The sequence below is a fragment of the Simochromis diagramma genome, unplaced genomic scaffold (genome assembly GCF_900408965.1).
Source record: "Simochromis diagramma unplaced genomic scaffold, fSimDia1.1 OVJJ01000753.1, whole genome shotgun sequence".
In the NCBI taxonomy this organism is placed as follows: Eukaryota; Metazoa; Chordata; class Actinopteri; order Cichliformes; family Cichlidae; genus Simochromis; species Simochromis diagramma.
Window position 1 is genome coordinate 3,863,647 of NW_024387523.1, and position 26,154 is coordinate 3,889,800.

Consider the following 26,154-nt stretch of genomic DNA (forward strand, 5'->3'; position numbering starts at 1 on the left):
TCACAGCAAAGGAAGCTCGTATTTTCCACGCGACGCGGGCGGGCAATTTGAACGTTCGCTGTTGTTGTGTGCCCTGTGTTGGTTGAGTTACAGTCTGATCTGCTGTAAGAAGGGAAAAGTATCTGGAATTTCTTCAAGAGACTGTTGGGATGAACGAAGGGACTCCTCGGAGCATAATGACGGACTCTAATAGCATTGACAGCTCGCAGCGGAGACGCTCCCCGCGGCTGAGCTCTCCGCAAGCTCAAAGTGACAACAAAATGGCGCTGCCGTCTCTCGCTGTTAAACGTTCAATCACCGTGAGAAAAATAGCGCCCAGAAAAACAGTCGCGTTATCGGAACAGAACAAGGAGAACACGCCGAGGCCGTCCAGCTCTGAGGGCATCCAGCAGAAAAAGCCGAAGGTCTCCACGCCCGGTCCCGTCCCGGGCCGAGAGAGCAGCTCTTCCTCGGCTAAGAAGAAAAAGGCCACTATGCCTTCACCGATACTCCCCTCATCACCGCCGCCTGCTTCTCACCCCCCGCAGATGGATCCAGAGGACGCGGTGTGGTCGCAGAAGGTACGCCGATCTTACAGCAGGCTCAGCGAGAAGTCATTCAACAGCCCCGAGTCTCGTGAGACTTTATTCGGCTTTGAGAAGCTGAAAACCCCAGAGGTCCGGAGAGCCGGGGTGTCCAAGTTTGGCCTGGAGGTTTCTGCAGGATCCTTTACAGGACTGAACTCATTCACGTCTTTGCTTGAGGCTGATGACTGCGGTGGTTCAGCTTTCCCCGAGCCGGACCCAGACATCCCCGGAGTGGCTGTGGTGAAGGAGAGGAGGAGGAGGAAGAAGAAGGTCCAGCAGATAGACACCACGGAACTGGACGCTCTGGCTGCAAAGATGAATGCAGAGTTTGACCAGGCTGAGGAGTTTGAACTGGTCGTGGAGTAAATATTCAAGGGAAAAAAGAAAGACTTGGCAGCATGCTTGTGTTTGTCACAGACATGCATACAAACACTGACTCTGGGAGGACTCTGCTGAAAATGTGCTTTTCTTACTCAAAACATTCAAGTTTTATCTGTTTCTATTTGTTCTTATTGTAAAGATCATTTTGGAGTTTGCTCTTAATGTGATTGCTAGTCATTTTGTGGATGCTTACAGACAGGATAGTTTTTGATGTTATAATGGCCCCATAGTTACATAAACAAGACCAAAATTAAAATGTTTAGATACATTCACCTGTAGTATAATCAGTCAGGATGCACAAATATATCAGGTTTGTTGACTGGTGCTGGTATTTTTCAAATAAGATGCCTTTCACAGATTTTTATCTGGTGTGTGACCATCGCTTTTACTCTGGCGGGATGTTGAAGGCTTTTAAAACAGTTGTGTTCTTATTATAATCTTATTATGAATATTTCATTATCTCCCCTGGTATAAGGGTTGAATAAATAAGAATAAAACAAAGACAAAAAGAATCTTGTGTCACCCTGGAAGCATAATACGGGGGGAGTTGTAGCCTTCAAAGGGCCAGTTTTCTACCCTGTAGAGTACATTTTGTTTCTCTTAATGTTTTTAATAGAGGCTGCAAACAAAAGATTTTGGTATTATTTTCTATATCTAAAACCAGGATATTTTCTCTTTTATAGAGTGTTTGAGTCCACATTTATTGACACAAAGGTTCTATAGCAGTTGCCAATACTCTTGTCCTGAACTGTTTTCTTATATGTCTTTTCTTGGAAATTTTCATGTAAATAAATGCTAATGCCAGATCTGACGTCTGAGTCAAAGTATAGTGTTTTATCCTTTATTTTCCCCAAATTACACACAATATCTTAATTTATAAAACAAAAGAAGAAATAAAAAATAACAAAGATGACCATCACAGACTAGCAACATTATAAATGGTATTTTCATCTTATTCCAGCTGTAAAATGAATATTTCACAGAAATCTGTTTATTTAATCTGTCACTAGTATTTTGTGTTTTGAAATGTGTACTGAGTTATTGCCTGATGATGCCACCCAGGATTAACCAGCACAGACTAACAAGGTGCCAACCAAGCATGCTGACAGCAAAGAGGTGGTCTCCAGTGGTTATGATGAGGTGAACTGAATGACTGAGTGGGCAAACTGTCTCTATTTAATGAGAGTGGTGGACATTTTTCCTCCAGAGTCTTTTAAAGGAGTGGATAGAGAGGATAATTTGCACTAACAAGGAGCTATGTCCTGAGTAACCAGTGCTTCTTGAAAACATGTCAGGATTTGTTGATTTATTTATCACTTAAAAATGAAGAAGGGTGACGTGAGGAGCTGTAGTAACTTCAGAGGGATGAAGGTGGTGAGCCACACCATGAAGATATGGGAAAGAGTTGTTGAAGCTATGATCGGTGAGCAGCAGTATAGCTTCATGCTGAGAAAGAGCAATATATGTGAGATGCTTGCTTTAGAGAAGTATAAAAAAGGTTAGAAGAAGCTGTCTGTGTAGGTTTCTCTGTCATCCAGGTCATGGAGCTCAGAAAGAAAAGCAACTGGATTTCCTTAAGATTTGTGAAGACGTTTCATCCAAGAAGCTTCTTCACTTCTAAAACCAAATGGTGGAGAGTCCCAGGTCTTTAAGCCCTAGTGGGAGTTGTATCTTAAGAAGGTCACTGGCCGACTATTGATCGTGTGCCTCATCACATGAGCCAACGTGTGAAAAATACTTTCTAGTTAACATTCACACTCCAATGTCACATCAGAAAGCCACTGGAGTTACGTATCTTCCCCAAGCATAATTTGGTATGCAGACTGGAGCAGCCAGGGATCCATGTGACAACATTCCAATATGTGGATGACCCTGCTCTACTTCCTGAGCTATAGTCACCCCACAAACTTACAGGACATAGTATTTCCAGGCAGTCTCCCATCTAAGTACTAACCAGGACCTGCCATGAGACCAGGCATGTTCAAGGTGGTATGGCTGTGAGTTAAGGGTTGGTGTGACAGATGCTAGGGATAGGACAAGATGGCTTTAGACTATCTGCTGTAGTGACCCCTAAAGGGAGCAGCTAAAATAAGAAGATCTGACTTACAAAATGACACATTTGTTGCTGACAGACACACTCGTTTGAATAGAGGACACAAAAGATCACCAAGTTGATTCATCTGGTATTAAACCGATCTAAGTCCATATATTTACATTTAACAGCTGACCAATGGGAGATTTTGAATAGATGAGTATCCTCATCCACATTTTCAAAAGTGAAGTACACCCCTAACTGGGTGCCAGCCTATCACAGAGAGACAGACAAGACAAGTTAGAATCACCAGTCTTAGGATTACAGAGAGAATATGCAATCTTCACACAGCCAAGTAAGTCAAAAAAGTCAAACCAGGATATATCTGCTGTGAGGCAACTCTGTTAACCACTGTTCTACCCACTACCCCAACACATCAGCCAACTGCTGCATACAGATCCAACATGTAAGACTTTCAGGTTAAAACATTAATGATATTGTCCAAAATGTGAAATATAAATTTCCGAGATATCTGTTGTTATGTTGCAGTGATAGCTACTGATTTTAGATGCTAAAAAATTGGCACATACCCATGCTCTCATTTAGTACCACTCTGTACCCCAAAATAGCAAGAAAACCCATCAACAGTTCTTTTAGTTAAATATCGGAGGAGAAAAAAGTAGTATTGTCAAGGCAGTCAGGAAAGGAACCCACAAAGAGAAGCTGAAGTTTTTAATATGAGGGTTGCCAAGTTAGGGTTTGTTTTTAGGTTATATGTAAGTTAGTGCATTGGTTAGCGTTGTCGCCTCACAGCAAGCTCAGGTTCGATTCCCCTGGCTGGCTCGGGCCTTTCTGTGTTGAGTTTGCATGTTCTTCCTGTGCATGGGTGGGGTCTCACCAGGTACTCTGGCTTCCTTCCACAGTGCAAATACATTCGTGTCAGGTTAATTGGTGAATCTAGAATAATGAAGGATATCAATAGATATTGCTTCCAGTTTATTTAGTAAAGCAGATATGAATGCATAGGTAAATGCGGCTCCTCCCTTGGACATCAGACGACAGTGAAGACTGGAGACCTGGTTGTTTGCAGGAGACTGAGATTGTGTGGCTTCTACAGAAGATCAAGCAGGTGAGTTGTTGGATGACTTATATTGTGTAGTTGTGTTAGACACATACAGCAGACCAAATATGTAATTTAAGGACTGTCGGAAAACACAAAAGTATTCTGTATAATGTTATAATCCAAACAGTATCTTATTTTTTAAAATTCCAAATGGAGTCTGATGGGAAACTTACCATTCAAAGAGTCTTAGTATTCATGTGGATGTTATTTGTTATTTTAACATGTCTCTCTGTCTCCCCCAAGTCCCCTTCTACATGATGGCAATTGAAATGTTTTGGTGTTTAGGTATTAGAATTAACCTAGCACCGAAACCTGGATTACTGATAGATGCTGAACACTAACAGTTGGGATTGAAAGTTCTTTATTTCATTAGATTTCAATGTGAACCACAATTTAGCCACAATTTTGGAGTCATTTTTTGCCCTTGTTGCGCTCACTGAGTTTAGAAAACCATTAATAAAAGACAAATTTGGCTTTTTCAGTTAGATTCACACCATGGTCTGTGCTTTTCTGGTTATTTTGTTGTTAATTTGAGTCTTCTATTTCTCAATTGTTCTTATGCTTTAGTTTTTGAATTGCTTGGTTAGTTTAGTTCTCTTTAGTTCTAGATATTTAATCCCTCGTGCTTTAATTTATTAGGCTCTTTTAGCATCTTGATGTCAAGTATTCAACTGTGCCATGTGATTTCTCCATTTAGTTAGTTGCTGTTTTATTTTGTTAGTAATCTGTCTCTGTAGCTTTGCTGTGTGCTTTTCTTCTTTTGTTATCATCTTAAATAGTTCCAACTGTGTGCCGGTTTCCCACTTGTGTGTGTGTGTGTACCCTATAAATTTATGCTATCTCTTGCTGCTTCTTGATTCACCTGTATAGCCTTAATAAAGATTTGTTTGTATTTGTATTTTATGTAAAACCTGCAAGTTATGACAGTTAAAAGTTTTGCAGGAAGGCGTGTTTGTGTTCTTCTTGGTGGTGGAATGTGCAAAATGTGAAACCATCACCATCACTTGCATCACATGAGTTGTTTTATTTATTTGATTTCAAATGAGATTCTTAATACCATTAAAAGAATCACAGCTGTACCTTTTCAAGCTCTTTTTTTGCCCACTCAGTAAGTTATTTATTATAATACTGTGGGGTGCTTTAATGCCCACTGCTGTTAATGAAGACAGAATTGCCACATCTTTAGGAATATATAATATTTGCTGTATTCTGTAAGACTTTCAGCTTTATTGCTCAGAATCGCGATGAATAAACCCCGAAGATCTTTATTTAAATTTAAAGATGTGATCCACACTCTTGCACAGATACCAACCTTGGAGAGAGAAAAAAAACACAACCCTGCCTCCGAATAAGCTCTGAAGTTCAGTGTTTACCTCCGCTTAGAGCACATACACTTGCTGATAGTATTTGAGAGTGTGTATGAGGAAGAGGTGCGGAGATATAACGAGTGTGTGTTTGGATGTGTTGCAGCGAGTGAGTAAATCCACAATTTGCTCACGCATTTTAGGGTGTGCAAAGCGCGCTCTGTTTTCTTCCTCAGGTGCCATTTCATGTTCGTACCCTTCATTTGGTGTTTCAGTGCAGACATTTTTTATTTATTTATTTTTTGCACAACACATGGCTTGTGCCTTTTTGTATATTTTTAACAAGATATTCATGTCTACTCGTCATTAGGAGTGAAAGTTACAAACAGAGTGAGGCGAGGTGTGGGGGGGGTGTTTTTCCGCCGTCACTGCCAGAAACACTTATTGATTTGCAATTCTGCTGCTGCTTCTTCTTCTTGCAGTTGAGTCTGCTCATGCTGACTTTCAGGAGGTTTTATACTAAAATTCACATTTTTCTTTTTGTTTTTTTTCTCCACCCAGCTCAAATCTCTTCCCCTGCTTTTCCCTCTCTCTCCCCCCCCCCCCACCTTACATTTCACTCACGGCAGTTGTCGCTGGTTCAGCTTGACTGCTTCGTTAGGGCTCATCATTTGCATTCAGATTAATTATCTAATTACCGACAAATGTCCGGCGGCCACCCCACACTCCGGCTCGTCAGCTCTCAGCCTGTAATTATTTTAATCATTTACTTTCATCTGGAGCTTTCCTGCCATACTCCTGTGTTTAGAGGCCATTCTTAATTACCCTGCCAAGACACTCTTTTCATGAGAGGGAGGGGAGGAGGGGTTGGTTTGAGGGAAAGAGAGCAATTGGGTGAGGGAAAGTGTGTGTGTGTGTGAGAGAGAGAGAGCGAGAGACCGATGGGGACATGATCCAGAGGCTTTGACAGCACAGAGGAAGCTCAATGCTCTGCTAGATGCTCTCTTTCTCTCTCTCTTTCTCTATCCCCCCCACCTCCTCCCATACCCCCATCCAACTTCCTCATCTCTACTCTCACCCACCCACCCCTCACCCCCGCCTCTACGCCCCGCTTTCCCCCCCGTTATACTTCCTCCCTTTTTCCCTTTATCGCAAGCACACACAGGAATCGCCCGTGGGCTTCAGTGCTCTGACTGCTAATACACTGACACACACAGATATACACATACACACAACACACACACACAACACACAGAAACAGGCAGACGAGAGAGTCATGCGCCCTGTTTGTGGCACTCATCAGGATGCACACATCTTTCCACTATCTGCCTGGAAAATCTATACTCCTCTTAGCTCGTCTGTGTGCCTGTCTGCCTCCCACCACCACCACCCATCCATCCATCCATCCATCCATCCATCCATCCATCAGACCCGCATGGCTGTACGCTCCACATGTCTGTCTGTCTTTCTCTCACCATCTCTTCTTCCTCTTCCTCCATGTTTGGACAGGCTAAAATCAGGCCTGCTGCTCCCTGTCCTCCACTCAGGACGATGGGTCATCTCACCCCACCACCCCACCCCCCGCCCTCCCATCCTCCCCGTGACCGCTTCATAATGATGCTCTCACTCATCCCTTAAGCCACTCACCCCCTCTCCCTGACTGCTCTTGTTAAGAAAAGCAAGAATGAGGGAGAAATGAGAGGGAGAGAGAGAAAGAGAGATACAAGCTCTGTAATTGGGCTCTTGAATTTTTAAGTCACTGGGGATGAAAGTTTAATGAAAAGATGATTATCTACCAGTTTATCACACCACTGTTTCATATTTCATTTTCATATTCTCATTCTGAGCCGCCATTGTCCGCTCTGGCAGCTGTGGTAAAGGAGCTGTGATCCAGTGCGTGCGGAGGAGAAGAGGAGGAACAGATGCGAAGAAGCGAAATGTTAAGGTCACGATGCACAGGGGGCACTTTAAGGAGATGCAGAGGAGATGTTTTGTCACTCACGGCTCAAAGTGTTCATTATTCCACCTTTTTTTGGGTGGGGTGGGGGGGGGGGGGGGTATTAAAGCTGATTTGTCACATTGATCATCGTTTATGTCTCCTAAGAGAAATGCTTCTCTCATTCATTATTCCATGAATCACTGTCTGTTTGGCAGATGTTGGTGCAGAGTTGTGCTTGTTGGAAAATCTGAGACAATCAGTGAAAGATAAATGTAATATAAGTATGATACAGAAGAGACACTTTAAGGAAAAACAAACGGCAAATGTTGACACTAAAATTAGGGATTTTTTTTAGTTTTATGGGTTGTCATCTTATTGATTATTATTTATTTCTGAGATATGCCCTCAGTTAAACTACTCTGCCTTTAAGAGAACTTTTTTCCTGATTGGCTGCTCCTCACAAACAGAAGGTTTGAACAGCAGGTGGGTGGAGCCGCTGTGCCTGAGTGATATCTGCATTACTGCAGTGATATCTATATCAGGGATATCTGCTTTCACATCGTTCTGACACCAAACAGAGTCAGGAGCAGAAAGGATGTCTGAGCCTGAGCTTTTGGTTCAGGTAGATTACTTCAGCATACACTGACCTGATTATTTGATACTAATTTGAAAAATTCTCATGCACACTCATACGCCCAGCATTTTTTTTTTCATATTGCCATTTTGCTAGACTCAAAATTAAACAACACAAGTTAAAAAAAAATACGAGTATAATCATCAGTATTTTTATTTTTTTATTTCTTTATTTTAAAAGCCATACACAGCAAGGTCAGATTATCCATCCATCCATTCTCTATCACTTATCCAATTCAGGGTCAAATTATCAAATTAAATACAATGAATTACGTAACATTTTCTTGAGCTCTTTGTGTACAGAAATATGGAGAAATCAAATTTCTTGGCTGAGACATTAGTCACTAGATGAAATCAGTGCAAACACTTTGAAGCATCACATGCTGACTAAATTTATGGCTTTTAGGCTTTTCTTTTATTTATATACGACCTCCATACGCACCCTCAAGACAGTTCAATAAAAAAGCACAAGGACACTCTTTCCTTTATTTAATCGAGTGGGATAAACAGGGAGCTGTTTGTTATTCATTCTCATTATTCATAATGGTGAGGACATTAATCCCTTTTTGCTGGAAGATGGTGTGAAAAAGCATTGAGCTTTGTGCTGCTCTGACATGAAGCACTTTTGCCAAACCCCAGTGGAATAACAGGGACTGCAGAGTTTTGAAGGGGATTATGTTGAGGACCCACACGTAGCCTCAGGCCACAGTTTGGAAAGAGGACACAGTTTGGACTGAAGAGATTAGAGACTAAGGTAGGGTGCAAAGAGGGCCATTTCCAGGCAAAGATGCAGCCTGTGTGGGTCAACATGGCGGACGACTATCCTCTGTGATAAATGCATTTTCCTAATTTTGCATAGGCTTTTCCTGCGAATGCATGAAAGTAAAGATAAGAGGTGATGCTTCCACGTGACAAATGAATGCTCTCTGAGTTCAGGGGACATGCAATTTGCATCTTTTATTTTATTTTGGTAAATTCTGGCAAAGTTGCAGAGATAAATTTATGAGCTGCATTATTAAAGAGCCTCAGTTCTGTCTACAGGCCACCATATGTTGAAGATTGCACTTCAAAAAAAAAAAAAGAAGCCTAAAATCCAATAACCTGTATGAAAGAAGCCTCTGGGGACTACAGTGTGTTAACCCTGCTTTACCAGTTACATTGCACTCGCTTAGCCTTCTAAAGCGCCCTCAAAAAATGTGGGATCAGTATCATTCTTCCTCCTTATCAGTTTAATCCACAATTTCACGCTGCAGGGGCGGAGACGACCCGCGCCGGTTGTCGCTTTTGTGGCCGTGGTGTCACCGTTTAGTCCGATCTCTGCGGCTCGGAGGTGGGAGGGAAACCTGGGAGACCAGCTCCATCTCTAGGCTGGGGTGGGTGGGTGGAGAGGAGAGAAAAAGAGCAAGTTAAATGGAAGTGACAATCTGCAAACATTCCTGCTGGCAGCTGCGCAGCACTCCCCATAGTTCAGCACCCTCTGCTCGGTCACCGGGCCCCCACGACCCCCCTGTGCCTGGCACACGCACCTGCCTCTCCCAGCCGGGCTTTCACCGACAGCCAGATAATCTATGGGCGGATCCCGGCCGGGGCTCCTCTCAATGCGCTCTTGAGAAAACCCCTTATGCGTGAAAAAGCCCCCTTTCTCCATCTTTTGTTCAACACAGTTTTATGGGACAACATTGGGCATTATGAGGTTTGGGGGATTTTTCACGGGACTCTATAGAAGGGTATAATCCTTTCAGGCACGGGACGAATAAAAAAGTTTTAACCTGCTGTTTTCATATTTATTAGCTGGTTATAGCAGACGAGGCAGCTGAACCATCAACACACGCACACACCCCTCTTCACACACAAGCTTCAAGTCCTGGAATCAGAGCCTGACAAGATGTTTGAAGAGGTTGAGAGAGACCCTCTTAAAGGACCTGATGGCTTTAACTAAATCAGAAAAGAGAGTCAAGTGGGAGAGCGACACTCAGGTCAGGAAGGCCTTAAATGATCTGAAGTTTTTTGCGCCTTTCAACAGGTTGTTACAACACATCAGTAGATGTTTACTGTTTGCTAATATGCAGTACAGCAGAGGATTTAGATCATGCTTTATTTATATATTTAAACTTAACTCGTCAATCCATCCAGCTATAGTACTGTGCAAAAGTCTTAAGCCACCCCTCATTTCTATGTGTTTTGCTTTTACAGAGGCAGACATTCTTATAATGTTTTTAAGTGGTCTTGAGCAAAAGTTTTTAAGGTTTTCTTAGACATTGGCTTCTTTATCACTTATTTTCAGTCCAGTCCTTGTATGTCACCATTTTCAGAGGAATGTGTAGCTGTGACTCATTCAAGTGTAAAAAGGAACCCAGTGTTGTGTCTACACAGCCTTTAAAAACTACCTACAGCAGGTAAACAGTATCTGAAAGTCATGTCTTTAAGAAATAGGAAAAAAAGGGTGGCTGTCAAGAGGAAGGGAAAAAGGAAGGGAAAGAGGGAGAAAAGGGTATGCGAAATTACACAAGAACTGAACTGAAAATCAGTGGTAACAGGTCTCTCGGTGTGATAAATCCAATTTGGAACATTTTGGTTTCATTCGTTAGAGAAAGATACAGCCATCTGTAAAACACTGTGGACGATCTATCATGGTTTGAGGCTATGTTTCAGTCAGTGGTGTTGGGGATCTGTTGGAACTGATGGAATTGTAAAAGCAAAAGTGTATTATCAGATTTCCAGCATGAAATGCCATCTGGGAAGTCTCTGATTGACATCAGCTTCATTTTCCAGCATGAAAGAGATGCCAAACACACTGCGATTGCAGTAAAAGCATATCTGGATGGAAAAACACACAGTGGAACATTATCAGTCATGGATTGGCCTCCCCAGTGCCCGGACTTTGACACTGTTGAAGCAGTGAATAAAGAATATTCTTCTTTAGAATATTTTTTGTCCTTTGTATTCACTGTTATCACTGTGTATTCAATATATTTTATATTTTATAAAATAGATGAATGGTAACCACTTTGAATCACCTCTGTGAATTTTTATGATTCCTATGTTTTTTCTCTTCTGTTTCTGAGTTATTATGATTGCAGTCTAGTTTTCATTGTTTAGTCTCCTAGTTTAGTTATTCATGTTTCTAGATCTCATTTCTCTGTTTAATTTTGTTCCCTTTCGTGTCCAGTTTGTTTAATTCTCCTCTCTGTGTGTCCTCCCCAGCGTCCCCTGTGTGTAGTCAGTCATGTCTGTTTACTGATGTCAAGTTTGTGTCGCTGTCTGTCTCAGTGTTGAGGCTTCCTACTTTATTTTGAGAGCCGCTCATGTGCATTATGTTTAGTTGTGTATCCCTTGCCTCAGTTAGATTCAGTTCTGCTGTGTGTTTCTCCCTAGGTGTCTCCACTCCGCCCTCATCTCCTTGTGTATGTAAACCTTCAGTTTACTTACGTTCTTTGTTGTGTCCTCCGTCATCGCCGAGGCAAAGTCTGAATGGACAGTTTTCCTTTGAATCTTGTTGAAAGTCACATCCTAAAATTTTGGATCAAATCCACAATTTTGATTGGCCGTGGCAGCCATTCATGTGATGATCCCACTCACCTGCTTACCGGAACACCAAGCCATAATTAACATCCTCGTTGTCACCTTCTCACAAATTCACTGGCTTCTTACAAACACAGCGCTGCACACTGACTTCTGCAAAGCAGCATGATCTCTGTGTATTGCTCATTTGCACATTGCAGAATAGTTCAGGACAAGAACAACATTAAGAGCAAAGCAAAAGGGGGAAAAAATGTATATGAGCAATAAATCAGAAATGAGCACAAAGGTTTGCAGTGTGAACTTAGCCAGGGACATTTAGATGTAGTAAATCTATTGTTAATGAGACTGTAAATTATTTAAATTTAATAATTGGGCTCTGCAGGAATGAGTAAAGTAATGATAACTGATAGTTAAACACACTGAGACATTTAATTAAACTTCTGCTGTAATTCATACAGAGAGTTTCTCCACACTCATTAAATTATACTTAACACATTTTAGGGTATTTGATAATTTACGCATAGGTGTGGGTCTCTTGAGAGTAATATTGCTTTGAAAGTACCCATATGAACGAATTAACAGAAAAGGCTGGGACAATATAAACATTCAGAAAAGAGATGAAGGGATTAAAAAAGGGACAAAAATAAAACAAGTATTTTTATGTCTTAAATAAGCTGGACTCAGGAGTGTATCTTTTTTCTTTATATCAATATCAAGGTGGCAATAAGGTCCATAATGGAGACCCAAGTGTTGACAAAAAGAAGAAGACGCTTTATTTAATACAGAGAAACAGCAAAAACAGAAGACTATACGAAACTAAAGTTACCTACCAGAACAAAAACACACAAAGAGGGATAACAAGGCACAGGTGAATTCAATCAAGACAACAGTGAGGACAGGGGAAAAGACAAAAACAGGAAGTATCTATCTATCTATCTATCTATCTATCTATCTATTATGTTTGTGTGTTGTTTCTCTTCTCATGACGGGTCTTTCTATCCAGTTCATCATACACAGGCCTCAGGCCGCAGCCTCCCCTCCACCCTTCCTCACCCACCATCCCTCCCTCTTCCTCTGCCTCCCTCTATCCCCTCCACCGCCACCCCCTTTCTGTCAAAGCTGATTGTTTCCACGCCAGCAGAGTGCTGCGGGCGAACACACTGTCACACTACATCAGGCAGAGGGAAGAACGGGAGAGAGAGTATGATAGGGTATATATGTATTTCTGTGTTCAAAAAAAGCCCGACGCAACAGCTAAAGCCGTGGCTGCAGCAGGGACTCCCGAACTTTTGCATGTCAAGGGCATCTGGATACAAGACTGCAGATCCTGTCCTGAGGAATCTTAATCTGTGGGGAATTTTAGTGTCGGGAAAGAGAGATACGAGTCTCTGTAGCTAACGTACACAGGGAGGTAAATGTGACAGCAGGAAAGGATTTACAGCTTTACACAGACATGAATGAACAAAACATCAGGGGGCTGCTGTCAGTAGAGTCCAGAAATAAAGTGAATCCAGGCAAAAGACACAGTGTTTTACTTGTTTTTATCAGCGTCTTGTTGATATTTGACAAGCTCTTATATTGACAGAGATTTTGTAACCATCAGATAATAAATCACAAGGACTGTTTAACTAATACAGCACACTAACGTCACTGGCTCTAAATTGAGATAGTTTGGATCAGTGTTATAATGTAACTGTATTCAAGAGCACTGGTATTTGTTTAATTTTATATAACTTTTTATTTAACCGAATGGACAAACAAAACAAGCTCAGGTTCCCTTTAAACATGATACAATTTAATATTTGCTTGTGTAAAAATTACATTTCAATTTATAAAATGCAACAATAGTAAATTCCTAAGAGATGGTAAACAAGTGGTTTTCAAACTGTGGGGCGCAGATCCACTGCAGGCCTGATGAGGACAACAAGGGGGACAAATGCTGTTGTGTTGGCTTTTATTTCCTTAAAAAAAAATCTTGGATCCACAGTTTGTTTGTTTTTATTATTTAAAGAAAGAAAAAATGGTATGTTTTAGGATATGAACCTTCTAGACAACAACCAGTTAAAAAAGTATAACATATAAGAGATTATTTAAATAAATAATAATAAAAAAGAGCAAACCCATATCACATTCTTGAGTAAACAACCAACAGTGGCACAGATGATAGCACCAAAACAGCCTATTGATCTAAAATGGGATTAATAACCCAGGCAGTGCTTCAATTAATAGCTCTCCACTTGGTTAGTACATCTTGGTTTAATTCATCATTTCACTTTTGACATCCTTTTTTTTTTGGACTGACTTTTTATTCAAGATCAGATATGATGAGTTTGACCTTTTGTTGGGTACATCCATGCAGTTTTACTTTAAAGCGCGTGGCAGATTTATGAAGAGGGGCCGAAACAAATACGTGTTAACGAACAACAACAAGCAGAGATAAGTAAGTTCCAAAAAATATCTACACGAGAGCATCAGTTTGGATAAGTGATAAGTGAACAACAGTGTTCAAATAATGACACAAAATCCTGGGTCAAACTTTGGTGTTACATTGTTTCTGTACTTTTACTGTGTGTCGAGTGAGTTTGGCTCAGATCCTGTATAACTTTATTCAGCTCGAGATTCCAAAATGTTTCAAATAAAGCTGAAACACAAAAAACACACAGTAGAAGATTGTGCTACACGTATGATTTTGATGAGGAAGAAGTCACAAATGTTTTTATTTTTGGTATTGCATTTCCTGTGTGGCTCTCCACATTTGAGCCCATGACCTCCTGAGCAAACACAGCAGCAAGTTAAATTCAGCACTGGCTACAAAATAATTTTAGTGCTTTTTCTTTTCTTTCTTTTTAAGTAAACTTAAACCCAAACTGTAGAAAGGTTAGAAAGAGAGCTTTTAATCTTAATTATTTATTTATTTTGTTGTTGTTCCACAAAAAAGAATGAAAAATGGGGGTTGTTTGAAAATATGTCCCAATAGAAACCCTCCTTTGCAGATCCCTGGTGGTCCCCCATTAAGTGCACCACTGCTGCACACACTGCTGGATGAGCCATCCATGTGCACGCTGCTGACCTCTGGTGTCAGAACACAGAAACAAAAGGAGGTGACGGTCTGAACCGAGTGGGTGTGTGATGGAGTATCCCCCCCTAGTGGATGCTGGAGTCTCCTTGTTCCTGCTCAGGCAATCTAAAGTCAGTCCATTCAGGTCTCCTTTAATAACATCCCACCAGGGTGATCAGGTGTCCCACTTCTTGTGGGACTGCACAGCATTTTTAGCCCTTGTCTCACATTGTAACTGGCTCAAGATGAAAAAAACTGAACACATATTTAAATACTTTTCTCTCCCCCCTTCCTTTCTGTTCACAATCCCCCTCTGTGAGACAAGTGGAACACATATACGAAACACTTTGTGTTCCTCATGAATGGTCAGCATGATACGAGGACAGCTGGGTTATTATCTCCACTCTTTGAATTGCTAGTTAACATCAAGGTCCCGAGACTCGTGATCTCAATACAAAAAATCTCCCTCCTTAGAGTCTTGAGGCTGTTCTTTGCAGGGGGTCATGCTGTGGGTTTGCTACCAGTCTAAACAAATAAAATGGACAACAGTCATGGTGGATATTAAAGCAGGCCTGTGAAACCTTGCCCTCGTGACCTGCCATGGTCCCCTGTGGTGAATTCTGTCTTGTACTACATGTACTGTTTCCCCATCTTCTGCTGTTCCATTTCTTCCTTCTAATTACTTCTGGATTTAATAGAATGATGCACAGTTTCCATCACTCCCTCACACCACACAGTAGCATGTACACTTAGTTTGGGGTTTAAGTATTAATATTATCCCCTGTGTCCCCTCTTTAAAAAAAAATGAAGTTAACACCTTCAAGAAAGATCGTTAGTGAAACCCAAAGATGTTTAGCTGAACCTGAAAAAACAGTCTTAACAATTATTAGGATAGAAACGATGAACACACAAGCATATAAAGACACACAGACAACAATAAAACATGTCGAACATTTAGCCCACATAGATTGTTTGTAAAGTTGCACATTTATTAGTAATGTGTCTCACATTATCCCTACATTTAGTCTGTAGTGTTCCGGTTATCCTAATACTGGCTGATGACTCATCATCACACATCTTTTATCTGCTATACTTCATTAAAATAATCTTCCCTCAAAGCTGAAGTTAATCACATTAGAGAGCATCTTTAAACTGACCTTCAAAAATTATTTCCCCCCCAGTATATGTAGCTCTATTTTCTTTCATAGTCTGGTAGGGAGGATGTTTTCCTCCGTCCCTGCGCCGTCTTGATGATTAGATACTATTTTTAACAGGTTCTAACGCGTTTTGTGCTGAGAAGTTGGCTAATCTAATACATTTGTGAATGGTTACATGCGGCTCTGTTTCCTGTAAATGATTCATCACAAAAAAATATGCAGGTGTGAAGAATCTCGCTGTGGAAGCTATAAAGACTTTGAGTGCCCGTTGCTCGAAGGGAAAAAACGTCACAAGGTAGTGTAGCAAACCTGGCAACCTTGGATATGTTTTCTACAAAGCATCGATTAAAAAAAAAATACACAAGTATCAACAAATACATCAGTTAATTCCAGGTTTGCAACCACTGATCGATGGCATAACATGCACAGCTACCAAAATCTACACGAGAAAGAATATATCACCAAAGGGCATGAAAATCATCGCAAAATTGATATTTTAAATATATATTTTAACAATCGATAGATTTTTCTTTTAGTGCACATTCGTCTTTAAATGTAAGCGTAAAAAAAGCTCATTTAAAAAAAATCTGTTTTCACAGTCAGTATTTTATAGGTAACCACATGTCTGCTATTAGAATACATGATGATACCACCAAAATACAATTTAGAAGAAAGCAGTATAATTCTTTTAACAACACTCGCGACTAAGCGTCTTAAACTTCAGCCCGGAAGGAGAAGTGTTACAACCCTTTCTCTGTGGGTTAAATATATCGCAAAGCAAAGACCCTGAAACCTTCCATAAGACATTAAAACATTTGGATTTGGGTGCTCTGGTTGTTTGAAAAAAAAAGTGAAGTGTGTTACAAAACAGAAAAATGCAGACGAGCCTCTTGGCGCTCCCACTCGCCTTGGGGATGTGCCACAAGGCCCAGCTGTGCGCACCTCTCTGCTCCCCGGGAAGCTTTGCTCTGAAAAAAAGTCATCTAACGCCATACCTGTCATTCCAGGGTTTCGTTTTTTTGTAGGTTTTTATTTATTTTTTTATTTTTTATTTTTAGTAACCGACTGATTTACCGAGTTTGCAGAAGATGTGCGCAATGCGCCCGCAGCAAGGCCCCGACGGTCACGCCGAAGAACGTATTTAGTCTAAGGAATGTAAGTTAAAAAATAATAATAATAATAACCCTGCATACTTTACATAGTGTTTTTCATGAAAGTCGGATATAAATAGTCATTATCCTGGAAATATTGCATGATGCCACTATTTACAGCGGTGGAAACTCGAAAATAAAGCCCTCATTGTCTCTAATAAACAATTTACTGAGTTTTCCAGGTCCCTTCGTGGCCTTTATTCTCCTCCAGCCGTGGACACTCTAATGATCTCATTGGAGATCTCATTGAACACTTTGACCTCTGAACTTCTAGAAAAATACTGAATGAGAACATGCGAGTCTATTTGTTACAAACTTTTTTAGCAGTTTTTTTAAACCAAACTTTCAGCAGTTTAACAATAAAAACAAGTCATAGATAGATTTTAACACTAACTATTAAAAACAGTTTAAAAATCTTTATTGGTTAACTTACTGTTAAAATGACGTCATTAAATAATGTTTGTATTAATCCTTAACGTCTTTGAGTTGTTATTGAAACGTTATATAGGCCGACAAGATAAACCTGTCTCGTGCTAATCACTGCTTACAACGCATTTATAAAAGCATAATAAGTCATTTATTAACCATTAATAAAGTCACTAGTTACATTTTAATCTACACAAAGCCTCCTTCTTTTTTAAATATAGGAAACAGTTAATAAGCTTAGCACCAGCGGATATTTTAATACTGAACCACACATCTAAAATATTGTCATATGCTCTAAAGATACTGGAACCCTCCTTTATCCCGAGGTAAAACTGATCAGCCGTGTTTTTTCCCTTCGCGCCCCTGCAGCTTCATTTATCTTCGTGAGCTTTGTCTCACTTCATTTATAACCTCTAACTACCTTGAAATCAAGTCTCCGCGGTTTACAAAATCCCCATCAAAGGCACGTTTGTTCCCAGATGTCCCTTTTTTGAGGATGTTTTCTGTATCACGTTGTATACAAGTCACTGCTCTGCTGTAAACATGTTATCCGCTCAGATTTGTCGCCTCGCAAACACAACGAACAGCGGATCAATATGGAAATGGACTCAGACTTTCTGTGCGGTGCCTGCGCGTCCAAGAAAAGCGATAAGCTAGGAAAAAAATAAATAAACTGGAATTGGTTTGGAGGCATAGCTGGGGATTATCCCAAACTTGCCCCGGGGTTTGGCTCCTGCGCGCAACCGGACCGGCGTCTGTTCACCGAGGCCGGATAGGACCCGCAGCGGCCCGGGGCGCAGACTGAAGCTCCCCGAGGGCTTCCAGCGACTCCCATCGACTCGCCCAGGACGGAGATTACAGGGTGGCAGCGTGGCTGGTATCTTTCTGAACACACACACACACATACACGCACTTAGAAAGAGGTGAGATGATCTCGGAAAGCCTGCGGCGGAAGCCCAGCCCGTAAAGATTGAGGCTTGAGCCCTCACACGGCTATCACACTGCCTGCAGAACACACGCTCCCAGCCCCGTGTGATGAGCAGATACAAAACAACTTTGTTCAGCTGACAAAGAGGCAATTGTGAGCTCAAAGGGCATTGGCCCAAGGCTTCAAGTACAGCAAGTACAGCTACAGAAGATAAAAACTGGCCTTCTTTAGTCATATCTGTTCTGAGGGAACTTTGATAAACCAGCTTCTTAAAATGTTCCTCAGGAATCAAAAGAAGCCTCTGTGCTCTTGAAGTGGAGTTATCAGCCTTAGTCTTTCTCTCAGATGTGTCTATTAGAAATGAGCTCAATCTAGATTAAGCTGTTTAAAAGTTAAATTAAAAAAACATCCACACAAAACATTAGATAGAAGGATACTTTATTCTTTTAATCGATCATAATTATATACAGCATCTTCTGGTAGAAATCATCTCTAACACATGGATGTTTTCCAACACTTTTAGGGATTTTTTTTTTACGCAGAGGTCAAGACAAGTAACAACAGCATGTAGGACATTTCTGATATAAACATCATATTATAACAACACTCAAGAGTTCATATAGTCATTGCTTTAATGAGAATATATCCTAAGTCATGTGACATTTTGGTTTTTGTGTAGAAGCTGAAGTTAACGCCAGTCTTCAGCAGCCCAAAGAGGAGTTTGATACAGTAATTGATGCTCTGTATGAGAAAACGGGGAAGATGAGCAACAATAAGCAACGTAAAGCTTAAAAATGTCTGACGGGATGATGGGAGATGTTTTTTCCTTTTTCCAGGGGAAATTTATGAGCAAAAGTGCAGTTTTATAAACACTTGTTTCCTCTCACGATTGGCTGACAGCAGCAGCGGGAGCAGTGTTGGCTATGGCAACGGCGGCGCCCATTCGCAGCAACTCCTTCCTGTGAGTGAGGATGACATCAAAGCTGGACTGAAGGCGGTTCTGCTGTTCCTGGACGCGGCCCTGAAGGGTGCGGACCCAGCGAATCAGCGCCAGGCGGCGATACATGGTCAGCTGCACCTGGTGCTTCTCCATTTCCTGAGCCTTGAAGCGCTCACGGTCCCGCAGCGTCCACACGGTGTCCATCAGCTCTGTTATCTCGCCGTCTGAGTCGGAGGACTGATCGTCATCATCGTCTTGATCTTCCGCTCTTTCCTCCAGATTTCCCAGGTTGCTTCCTGGGAGGGACTTGCGGCTAAAGCTTCTTTGTCTCGTGGCTGGGTTTCTGTTTCCTGCTGGGCCGCTTTCCGGATGACTCGATTTTGGTTCCCCGACACCGATGCGGTCCAGGCCTCCCATGAGCATCCCTTCTCCCCCGCTTTCCATGTTGAGGGAAGACATGCTGCCGCCAGACCGGTAGCTGTACTCAGACTCGGAGTCACTGTCTCCCCATTCGTCGTCCAGCAGTGCATCATAATCCTCTTCCTGTCTTCCTCTGAACTCTGTGCTGCCCTTCCTCCTCTGCTGCTCCCTCTTCTCTCTCTGCTTCTCATCATCCTGGTTCATCATCATCCTTCCCTCCTCTTCCTCCATCCTCCTCTCCTCCGCTCCATCAGGGGGCACTCTACCATAACCATCGTCCCCACCTTCGATTTCAGGCAGAGGCTCAAGGCGGCTCCAGCAGGACATGCGGGAGCGCGGCGACAGAACCCCTGAGTTTGGGGGGTCACGCCCAAGTGGGCCCAAGTTTCGGGGCCGCACCTGGTTTCGGTTCTCATCTCCTCCTCCTTCTACATTGCCCGTGTAGTCCTCATCATCTTTCCCTGGCAGGAAGTTGAAGTTGCCGTCTTTGTCGCACTTCCTGTTTTGGAACGAGGAACTACTGTTGGAGCCTCCGTAGGCTGAGTTCAGAGGCTGGTCCTGATGATGAAGCATCACTGGCCTCGACTGATTCTCACTGAAATGACAAAGAACATAACATCAAAGTACTGGTAGTGCCATTCTTTACTTCAAATAACCTCTACACACAGCACCGCTGGACATTTGCCCACCGTGTACATCACTTTGAATGTTTCTCAACTTCCTGGAGCCAAAAATTTAGATAGAAGATGAAAATCTACTTGACATGACTTACTTGAGATCCATAGTTAAGTTTCTAGTGCTTATAGCTTCAGTCTATAACATTTAAGGTTTTTGGCTTCCTTTGCAGAAAAACATCTTAGTGTGTTAAAGAAACAGAACATCAATCAGAAGTTGCATTGAGAAATGTGCAATATGCTCTAACAAAAGAAAGTCAAGCCAAATCACAGTGAAACAATAAATAAATCTGTGTCGCAGGCCTGCACAGTGTGTAGCTGCTTAAACCTGTCATCACATGGCAGCAGAACAAAGCAACAAAGAAAAGTTCTTCATGGGCGAAAGGAGGAGGATTAAAAAAGATCAAAACAGCTAAAATGCAGTCATGAGCTAAAGCAACAAAAACAAAAACAGGAAATTTCAATGCCTAGCCCACTGGGGCCAAACACACACACACCTACACACACACACACACACACACTTTCCTTGTTTATAACGTCTATAACTACAGGCTGGTCTGCGCACTCCATTTCTATTAGCGTCAAATATTTACATGTCTCCTCAGAATGGAAATCTCTCTAATCCTGACTCCAGGCTGCTGTCAATCAGTCCCCTCTCCTCTTCCTATGCACGCGCGCTCACGTGGTGCTGAAGGACAGCGATGGTGGCGGTGTCGCGAGCGCGCATGCTGAAGCTCTAACCACGGCGAGAGAAACGAGGACAAACCGCCCGAAATCGACGCGTTTTTGGCCGCAGTGCTGGCGCTTGAAATGGGAGAATAAAATAATTCTCATGTTGATAACGAGTGGTTTGTATTTTTTTCGCTCTGAGTGCAAAAACACCATATTTGTTGCCGTAAGCGCGATGGAAATAAAAGAAAATAATACCTAAGCAGTCCTGCTGCTGGGTGGATGCCTATAATCTTGAAATGAGGACGCCTGGCTCTGTAGAAAACGTGAAAAAGGCGTCCAATGGCGCCCAGTGGCTGCATTTTACGGCTTATTGGAGACTATCAGGATAATAAAGCCTAAAACGCGACAGTTCTTCTTCCTCATCCGAGCACTGCTCTTTGCTAAAGCTCAAAAACGCCTCAGAGTTTCATCCTCAAACAATAATAATAATAAAAATATACTCAGAAATGTAGAGGAAAAAGCAGGGATATTTAATCTGCGCTGCGTTATGTAACGCTCACCCCATATCTGTGCAGTCTCCACTCTAGCCCTTCTCATATAAAACAACCTCAGAGCCTGCCCTTCATCTCCCTTTCACCGCTTGCATAAGTCAGACATGTGAATCTATTTGCACGAGGTTCCAGTTTTTTCTTACCTATTTTGCCGGTTTGTTGCTCGATAGACAAGCTGGACACTGCGCCCTCCCAATTTTTCCCCTCCTCTGACCCTCCTCTGTGTGATGTTTATCTTCCTCTTCCTCTCTCCTCCTCCTCTCAGCCTAACGCGGTAGCTCTAGAAAAAAGAAAAGGCTGGGTGACTAAAAGCATTTCCTAAACTGGGCTGCGACTGAAAAAGGAAAAAGGAAACAGTGGAGAATGAATCGGTGCGAGGACAGAAAGCCTGTTGTGTTTATTGTTTATTCAACAATGGGTCTGAATTCCCAGAAACGAGCGTCTTTTTATTACAATGGATTGTAACTCTGTGGGTGGTAGCTACCAAACTTATTTCCATAGAGGAAATCCAGCAAGTAAAATAAACGAACAAATAAAAAGAAATAAAAGCATCTCAAAATGGGCAAAAAAGAATAATAATTCTTGGGTACCTTTATGGGAATCCTCATTCATAAACACAATGTAGAAGTTTAAAAAGTGGTTTATAATCCATCCATAGGATCTCTTTAATATAACCAACACGGTTTTACTGTAGTGCCATTCACTCCCTCTTTCTACATCTGGCTGCAGCTGGAGTTTGGAGGGGGTGGTTTTACTCTTGTTAAAATGACATTTTGATGACATCATGTCAATGTGAAGCTGGTCAAACTGCACTATCAGCTGAAATATTATTATGCTACATGTTATAACTGTTTTAGATCATGGTTTAAACTCCCTTATGTTATGATGTCACTTTACTTTTGCCAGGTTGGCTGGTGGGGTGGGGCGGTGGGGGAGGTCACCCAGCAAATACATAATAACTACATGAGTCACAACATATAGCTATGCATATGTGAGATATAAAATAAGAGATATGGGGGTTTTAATTGTTAGAGAACATCTAACTCTCTTTCACTGTTTTATATTTAGTTTTTTAGTATATGAGAAAGGGACAGTTTTATTCAGTCAAAATTAAAACCACAAAAACAATAAAGTGTGTAAAAAGCTTAACATTGATGTAATTTACAGTTGTAGGCCTGGTGGAATTTCACGGTATAACAGTTATGTATTCATTAAGTCTTGCAAATACATTTAATCTCTCCCCGTGACAAATCTGTGTCTCATACCAAACTTTAAAAAGTCAGTTCTCGACATGCTGGATGTTCTAAGTTTCCATATTGTCTTGTTTTACAGGACAGATGCAAACTGGATCAGTGACTGACACCAAAATTGCACTCATACATAACCTTTGCACAGCGTTAAGGTCACATTTGACCTCTTTTGACATCGGACAGCATTAAAATGACCATAAATGTTATTCTTTTTTCCCTGATGCGTTGCCAGAAATGCATAAAACACACAAAAATGAAAATTTTATACTTTTGTTTAAATGTTTGTGCACACATTCTGTTCTCTGTCAGATATAACGATATGATATCTACTGAGATAGATTTTAGATTCATTTTAAAGGAAACGAAGAAGCTTGTGGTAACAGAAGTCAAGGGGGACCTTGATAACGTCATGAGAACTCTGTGTCACCAACACATTTACTCAGCTTCCCACAGACTCAGACACTTGCTGCTATCCTTTGAAGGGTCATGTGGGAATCTCAAAACAGTATAATTTTAATATTTGACACTGTTTTTGAAAATACAATGGACCCTGCATCCTCTGGACTACAGATGAGAGGGACTATCTGGCTTGTTATCGGTGCTTAGTTCAAAAGCCTGCATCTCTGATGGTATTAGCGCCTATTGGAATTGGCAGCTTGTACATCTGGAAAGACATCATCACATATACATCTCACATACTTCCATTAGATGACATTTCCAGGGAAATGTCAAAGTCCTGCTGTTACAACTGCTGTTACAACTCTCTGGGTGCTAAACTGACCTGCAGGGCTGACCTTTCACCATCTGAAAAAACACTTTTTGGACTACTCTTCTTCAGTTTATTGAAGTTTTTTGGAATTGATTTATGCATAGTTTTCTTAAGGTCCTGCCACACGGCAACTGGGTTGAGGTCTGGACTTTACCTGGATTATAGCAACTCTTTGATTCTTCTCTTTTTCAGCCATTCTGTTGTAGGTTTGCTGCTCTGCTTGGTGTCATTGTCCTGTTGCACGACCCAGTTTGGGTTTAGCTTTTACTGGCAGACACGCTGGAGCCTAGAATACTTTAGTATACAGAGGAGTTCATCATGAGTCCAAAGTGCCCAAATCTGTGGCTTTAAAACGAGTCTAAATCATCATCCCTCCTCCACCGTGTTTGACAGCTGGTATGAGGTATATGTGCTGATATGCTGTGGTTGGTTTTCCCCAGATGAGTGTCAATATGATGTAATCAGCTACACCAAAACCACCCACTGCAACAACATTAATGTGCATAAATCACAATTATCTTGAATATACTATGACAGAGCTGATTTATTGAGTATATTTTAGTGCTAATTACTTTTATTTGTGACTGTGCATATCAACACAATCACAACTTTTTTCCCTGCGTGGCTTCGGGGAATTTAAATTCACCAAAAAAACGCACAAATCATCATGTGATGCTTTCACTGTGATAACTGTATAATCAGTTTATCTCCCTTTTGTTGGATTCAACAAGAAAAAAGCCATGCCCATCTTCTGGTGGTTGTTAAAATACTTTCTGGGAAATGGAGGAAATCACTCAAGCGAATTTAAGGTAAGCAGAATCACGTCAGTAAATCCCAAATCCTCCAGTTAGTCACCGAACACACCGTCATCATCAGGGCTGATAAGAGTGCATATTATATAAAGCTAACAGGGGATGTTTTAGTCTTAGGACAACACACTTCATCATTTACAGTTTCAGGTGTGTTTAAGGCAAAATGTTACGGAGAATGCAACACCGACAGGCGGCATCATACCCCCGGTCCTCACAAAAGGGAGGACTGCAGGATTTGTTGCAATGTGATATTTTCTCCAAGCTGGTGACTGAATGTTTTTGGAACTGTCAGATCAGAGGGGCATGGCAGTGGTTTCTCTGTGTCTGAATATGTGTGTGTGTGTGTGTGCGTGCATGTGTAAGTGTGTTTTCTGGAGGTGTGTGTCTGGTATAGAGAGGCTACATCAGACAGACTTAACAAGTGTTCGCTGTCTCTCTCCTCCCTGCACTCATCCCCCTGACATAATGTTGCTGCCGGCAGAAATAAAAAAAAAAAAAACTCAACCTCCCTCCCTCCCCTACACACACACACACACACGCACGCACACTTCTATCTCTTTCCTCCCTCCCTTTTCTCCTTCAACAACATCCCCATTCAACTGCATCAGCTCCAGGCGTCCTCTCTCACTCCTTCCCCATCCCTCGCCCTCCCCATCGTTCACCAGTAGCCTAAGCACATAAAAAATACATCAAACACAGCCGCGCGCCCAAGGCCTCGTCACACGCAAAATCATCTCTTTTTCCATCTCCCCTCTCTCGAAAAGAAAGAAAAAACCCAAGTTACAAAAGACAACTGCAGAGGACACTGATGGAAAGAGCGATAGACTGAACTCGGCTGACTGAGGGTCGTCTGCGAGGCCTCCTGGGGGAAGAAAGATTATTGTAATGTTAACACAGCAGCCATGCCTTCATTTGACACACACACACACACACACAGACAAACACACGAAAAGAGTAAAAAAGGAGCGTGACTTACCTTGTGCATAATAAGGCCTTGTTTGAATTGTACACAGCCTGCAGCACCATGACCCACTTCCCTCAGTTCAGCTCCACATCTGCTCCGGCACCAGTCTCGGCTGTGACAGTGGCCGAGGGCAGCCGGCAGCACCCATGGGCTACGCTGTCAGATCCCTGGTCCTGAGATGCAAAGAGAATCTGCAAAGAGAAGCTCGCTGGACCTCCAGCTCACAGCCAGCACTCTTTAAAATCAGCCAAATCACCCAAGACGTGCTAAATTGAACCACTAATCCAGCACAGAGGTCGCTTTGCACTCTAATTATACACTTTTACTTTAAATACGAGTACGCACATATACACGTACAGTGCTGACACAAGCACACAAACCCTTGGGTGCTACAGCTCATGTTTCTCTTCAATTATTCCACCCTCTGCCCTTTCTCCTCCTCATAATCTGAATAACGCCAGATCCGTGTCCTCTAGATATTTAGAAGCTGGGCCTCCATGCCAAAACATGTAACCTTCCTCCTCTTTCAAGTGTAGAGTGAATGTGGAGTTCAGGGTGGAGAGGGGGGGGGGGTTGGCTTCACTGCGCTGACCTCGTAATTCCCTCTCGGGGGTTAAACAAAGTTGTGAAATTCAGTTTGGAGAGGAGGCTATGGTGTTGATGCAAAAGAAGAAAGGACTTGCAGACATTATTCCTATTAAATTCTAATTAAAATTGATTTCTTGACCCCGCTCATCGGGCCTCAGGACTTGGAGTCAAGTCTTTATGTCAGTTAATTGCATATAAATGACACGGAAATGATGATGGATGCTGCTCACTGCTGAAAATATATCCAGTGATTCTCTGCCCTTTACATTTTAACATTCAAACTTACCATTAATG

At 41.8% G+C, this 26,154-nt stretch overlaps 2 protein-coding genes across 4 annotated transcripts; one reads left to right on the top strand and one right to left on the bottom strand.

Annotated features, from left to right (window-relative positions):
- Positions 1–26: 26 nt before the first annotated feature.
- Positions 27–1,771, top strand: cdca5 (cell division cycle associated 5). Its single transcript, XM_040021039.1, has one exon. It carries the CDS (start codon positions 150–152, stop codon positions 930–932), a length of 783 nt encoding a protein of 260 aa, XP_039876973.1. The 5' UTR covers positions 27–149; the 3' UTR covers positions 933–1,771.
- A 16,870-nt stretch (positions 1,772–18,641) lies between these two features.
- Positions 18,642–25,483, bottom strand: LOC120727165. Of its 3 annotated transcripts, XM_040021350.1 has the most exons (3): positions 25,285–25,483; positions 21,621–21,757; positions 18,642–20,175 (listed from the first exon to the last, which is right to left on the bottom strand). In XM_040021350.1, the coding sequence occupies exons 1-3, from the start codon at positions 25,291–25,293 to the stop codon at positions 19,104–19,106; spliced, it is 1,218 nt and encodes a 405-aa protein (XP_039877284.1). In that variant the 5' UTR covers positions 25,294–25,483; the 3' UTR covers positions 18,642–19,103. The 3 variants fall into 3 exon arrangements, with proteins under 3 accessions (XP_039877284.1, XP_039877286.1, XP_039877285.1); XM_040021352.1 differs by lacking the exons at positions 21,621–21,757; positions 25,285–25,483 and adding an exon at positions 21,487–21,614; XM_040021351.1 differs by lacking the exons at positions 21,621–21,757; positions 25,285–25,483 and adding an exon at positions 21,182–21,442.
- Positions 25,484–26,154: the final 671 nt, after the last annotated feature.

Bases quoted from the DNA above. Each gene is read 5' to 3' on its own strand.
- cdca5 (XM_040021039.1), top strand. From the start codon at position 150: ATGAACGAAGGGACTCCTCGGAGCATAATGACGGACTCTAATAGCATT.
- LOC120727165 (XM_040021350.1), bottom strand. The intron at 20,176-21,620 runs GTAAGAAAAAAC...TTGTCATTTCAG, and splicing joins GCAACAAACCGGCAAAATAG to TGAGAATCAGTCGAGGCCAG.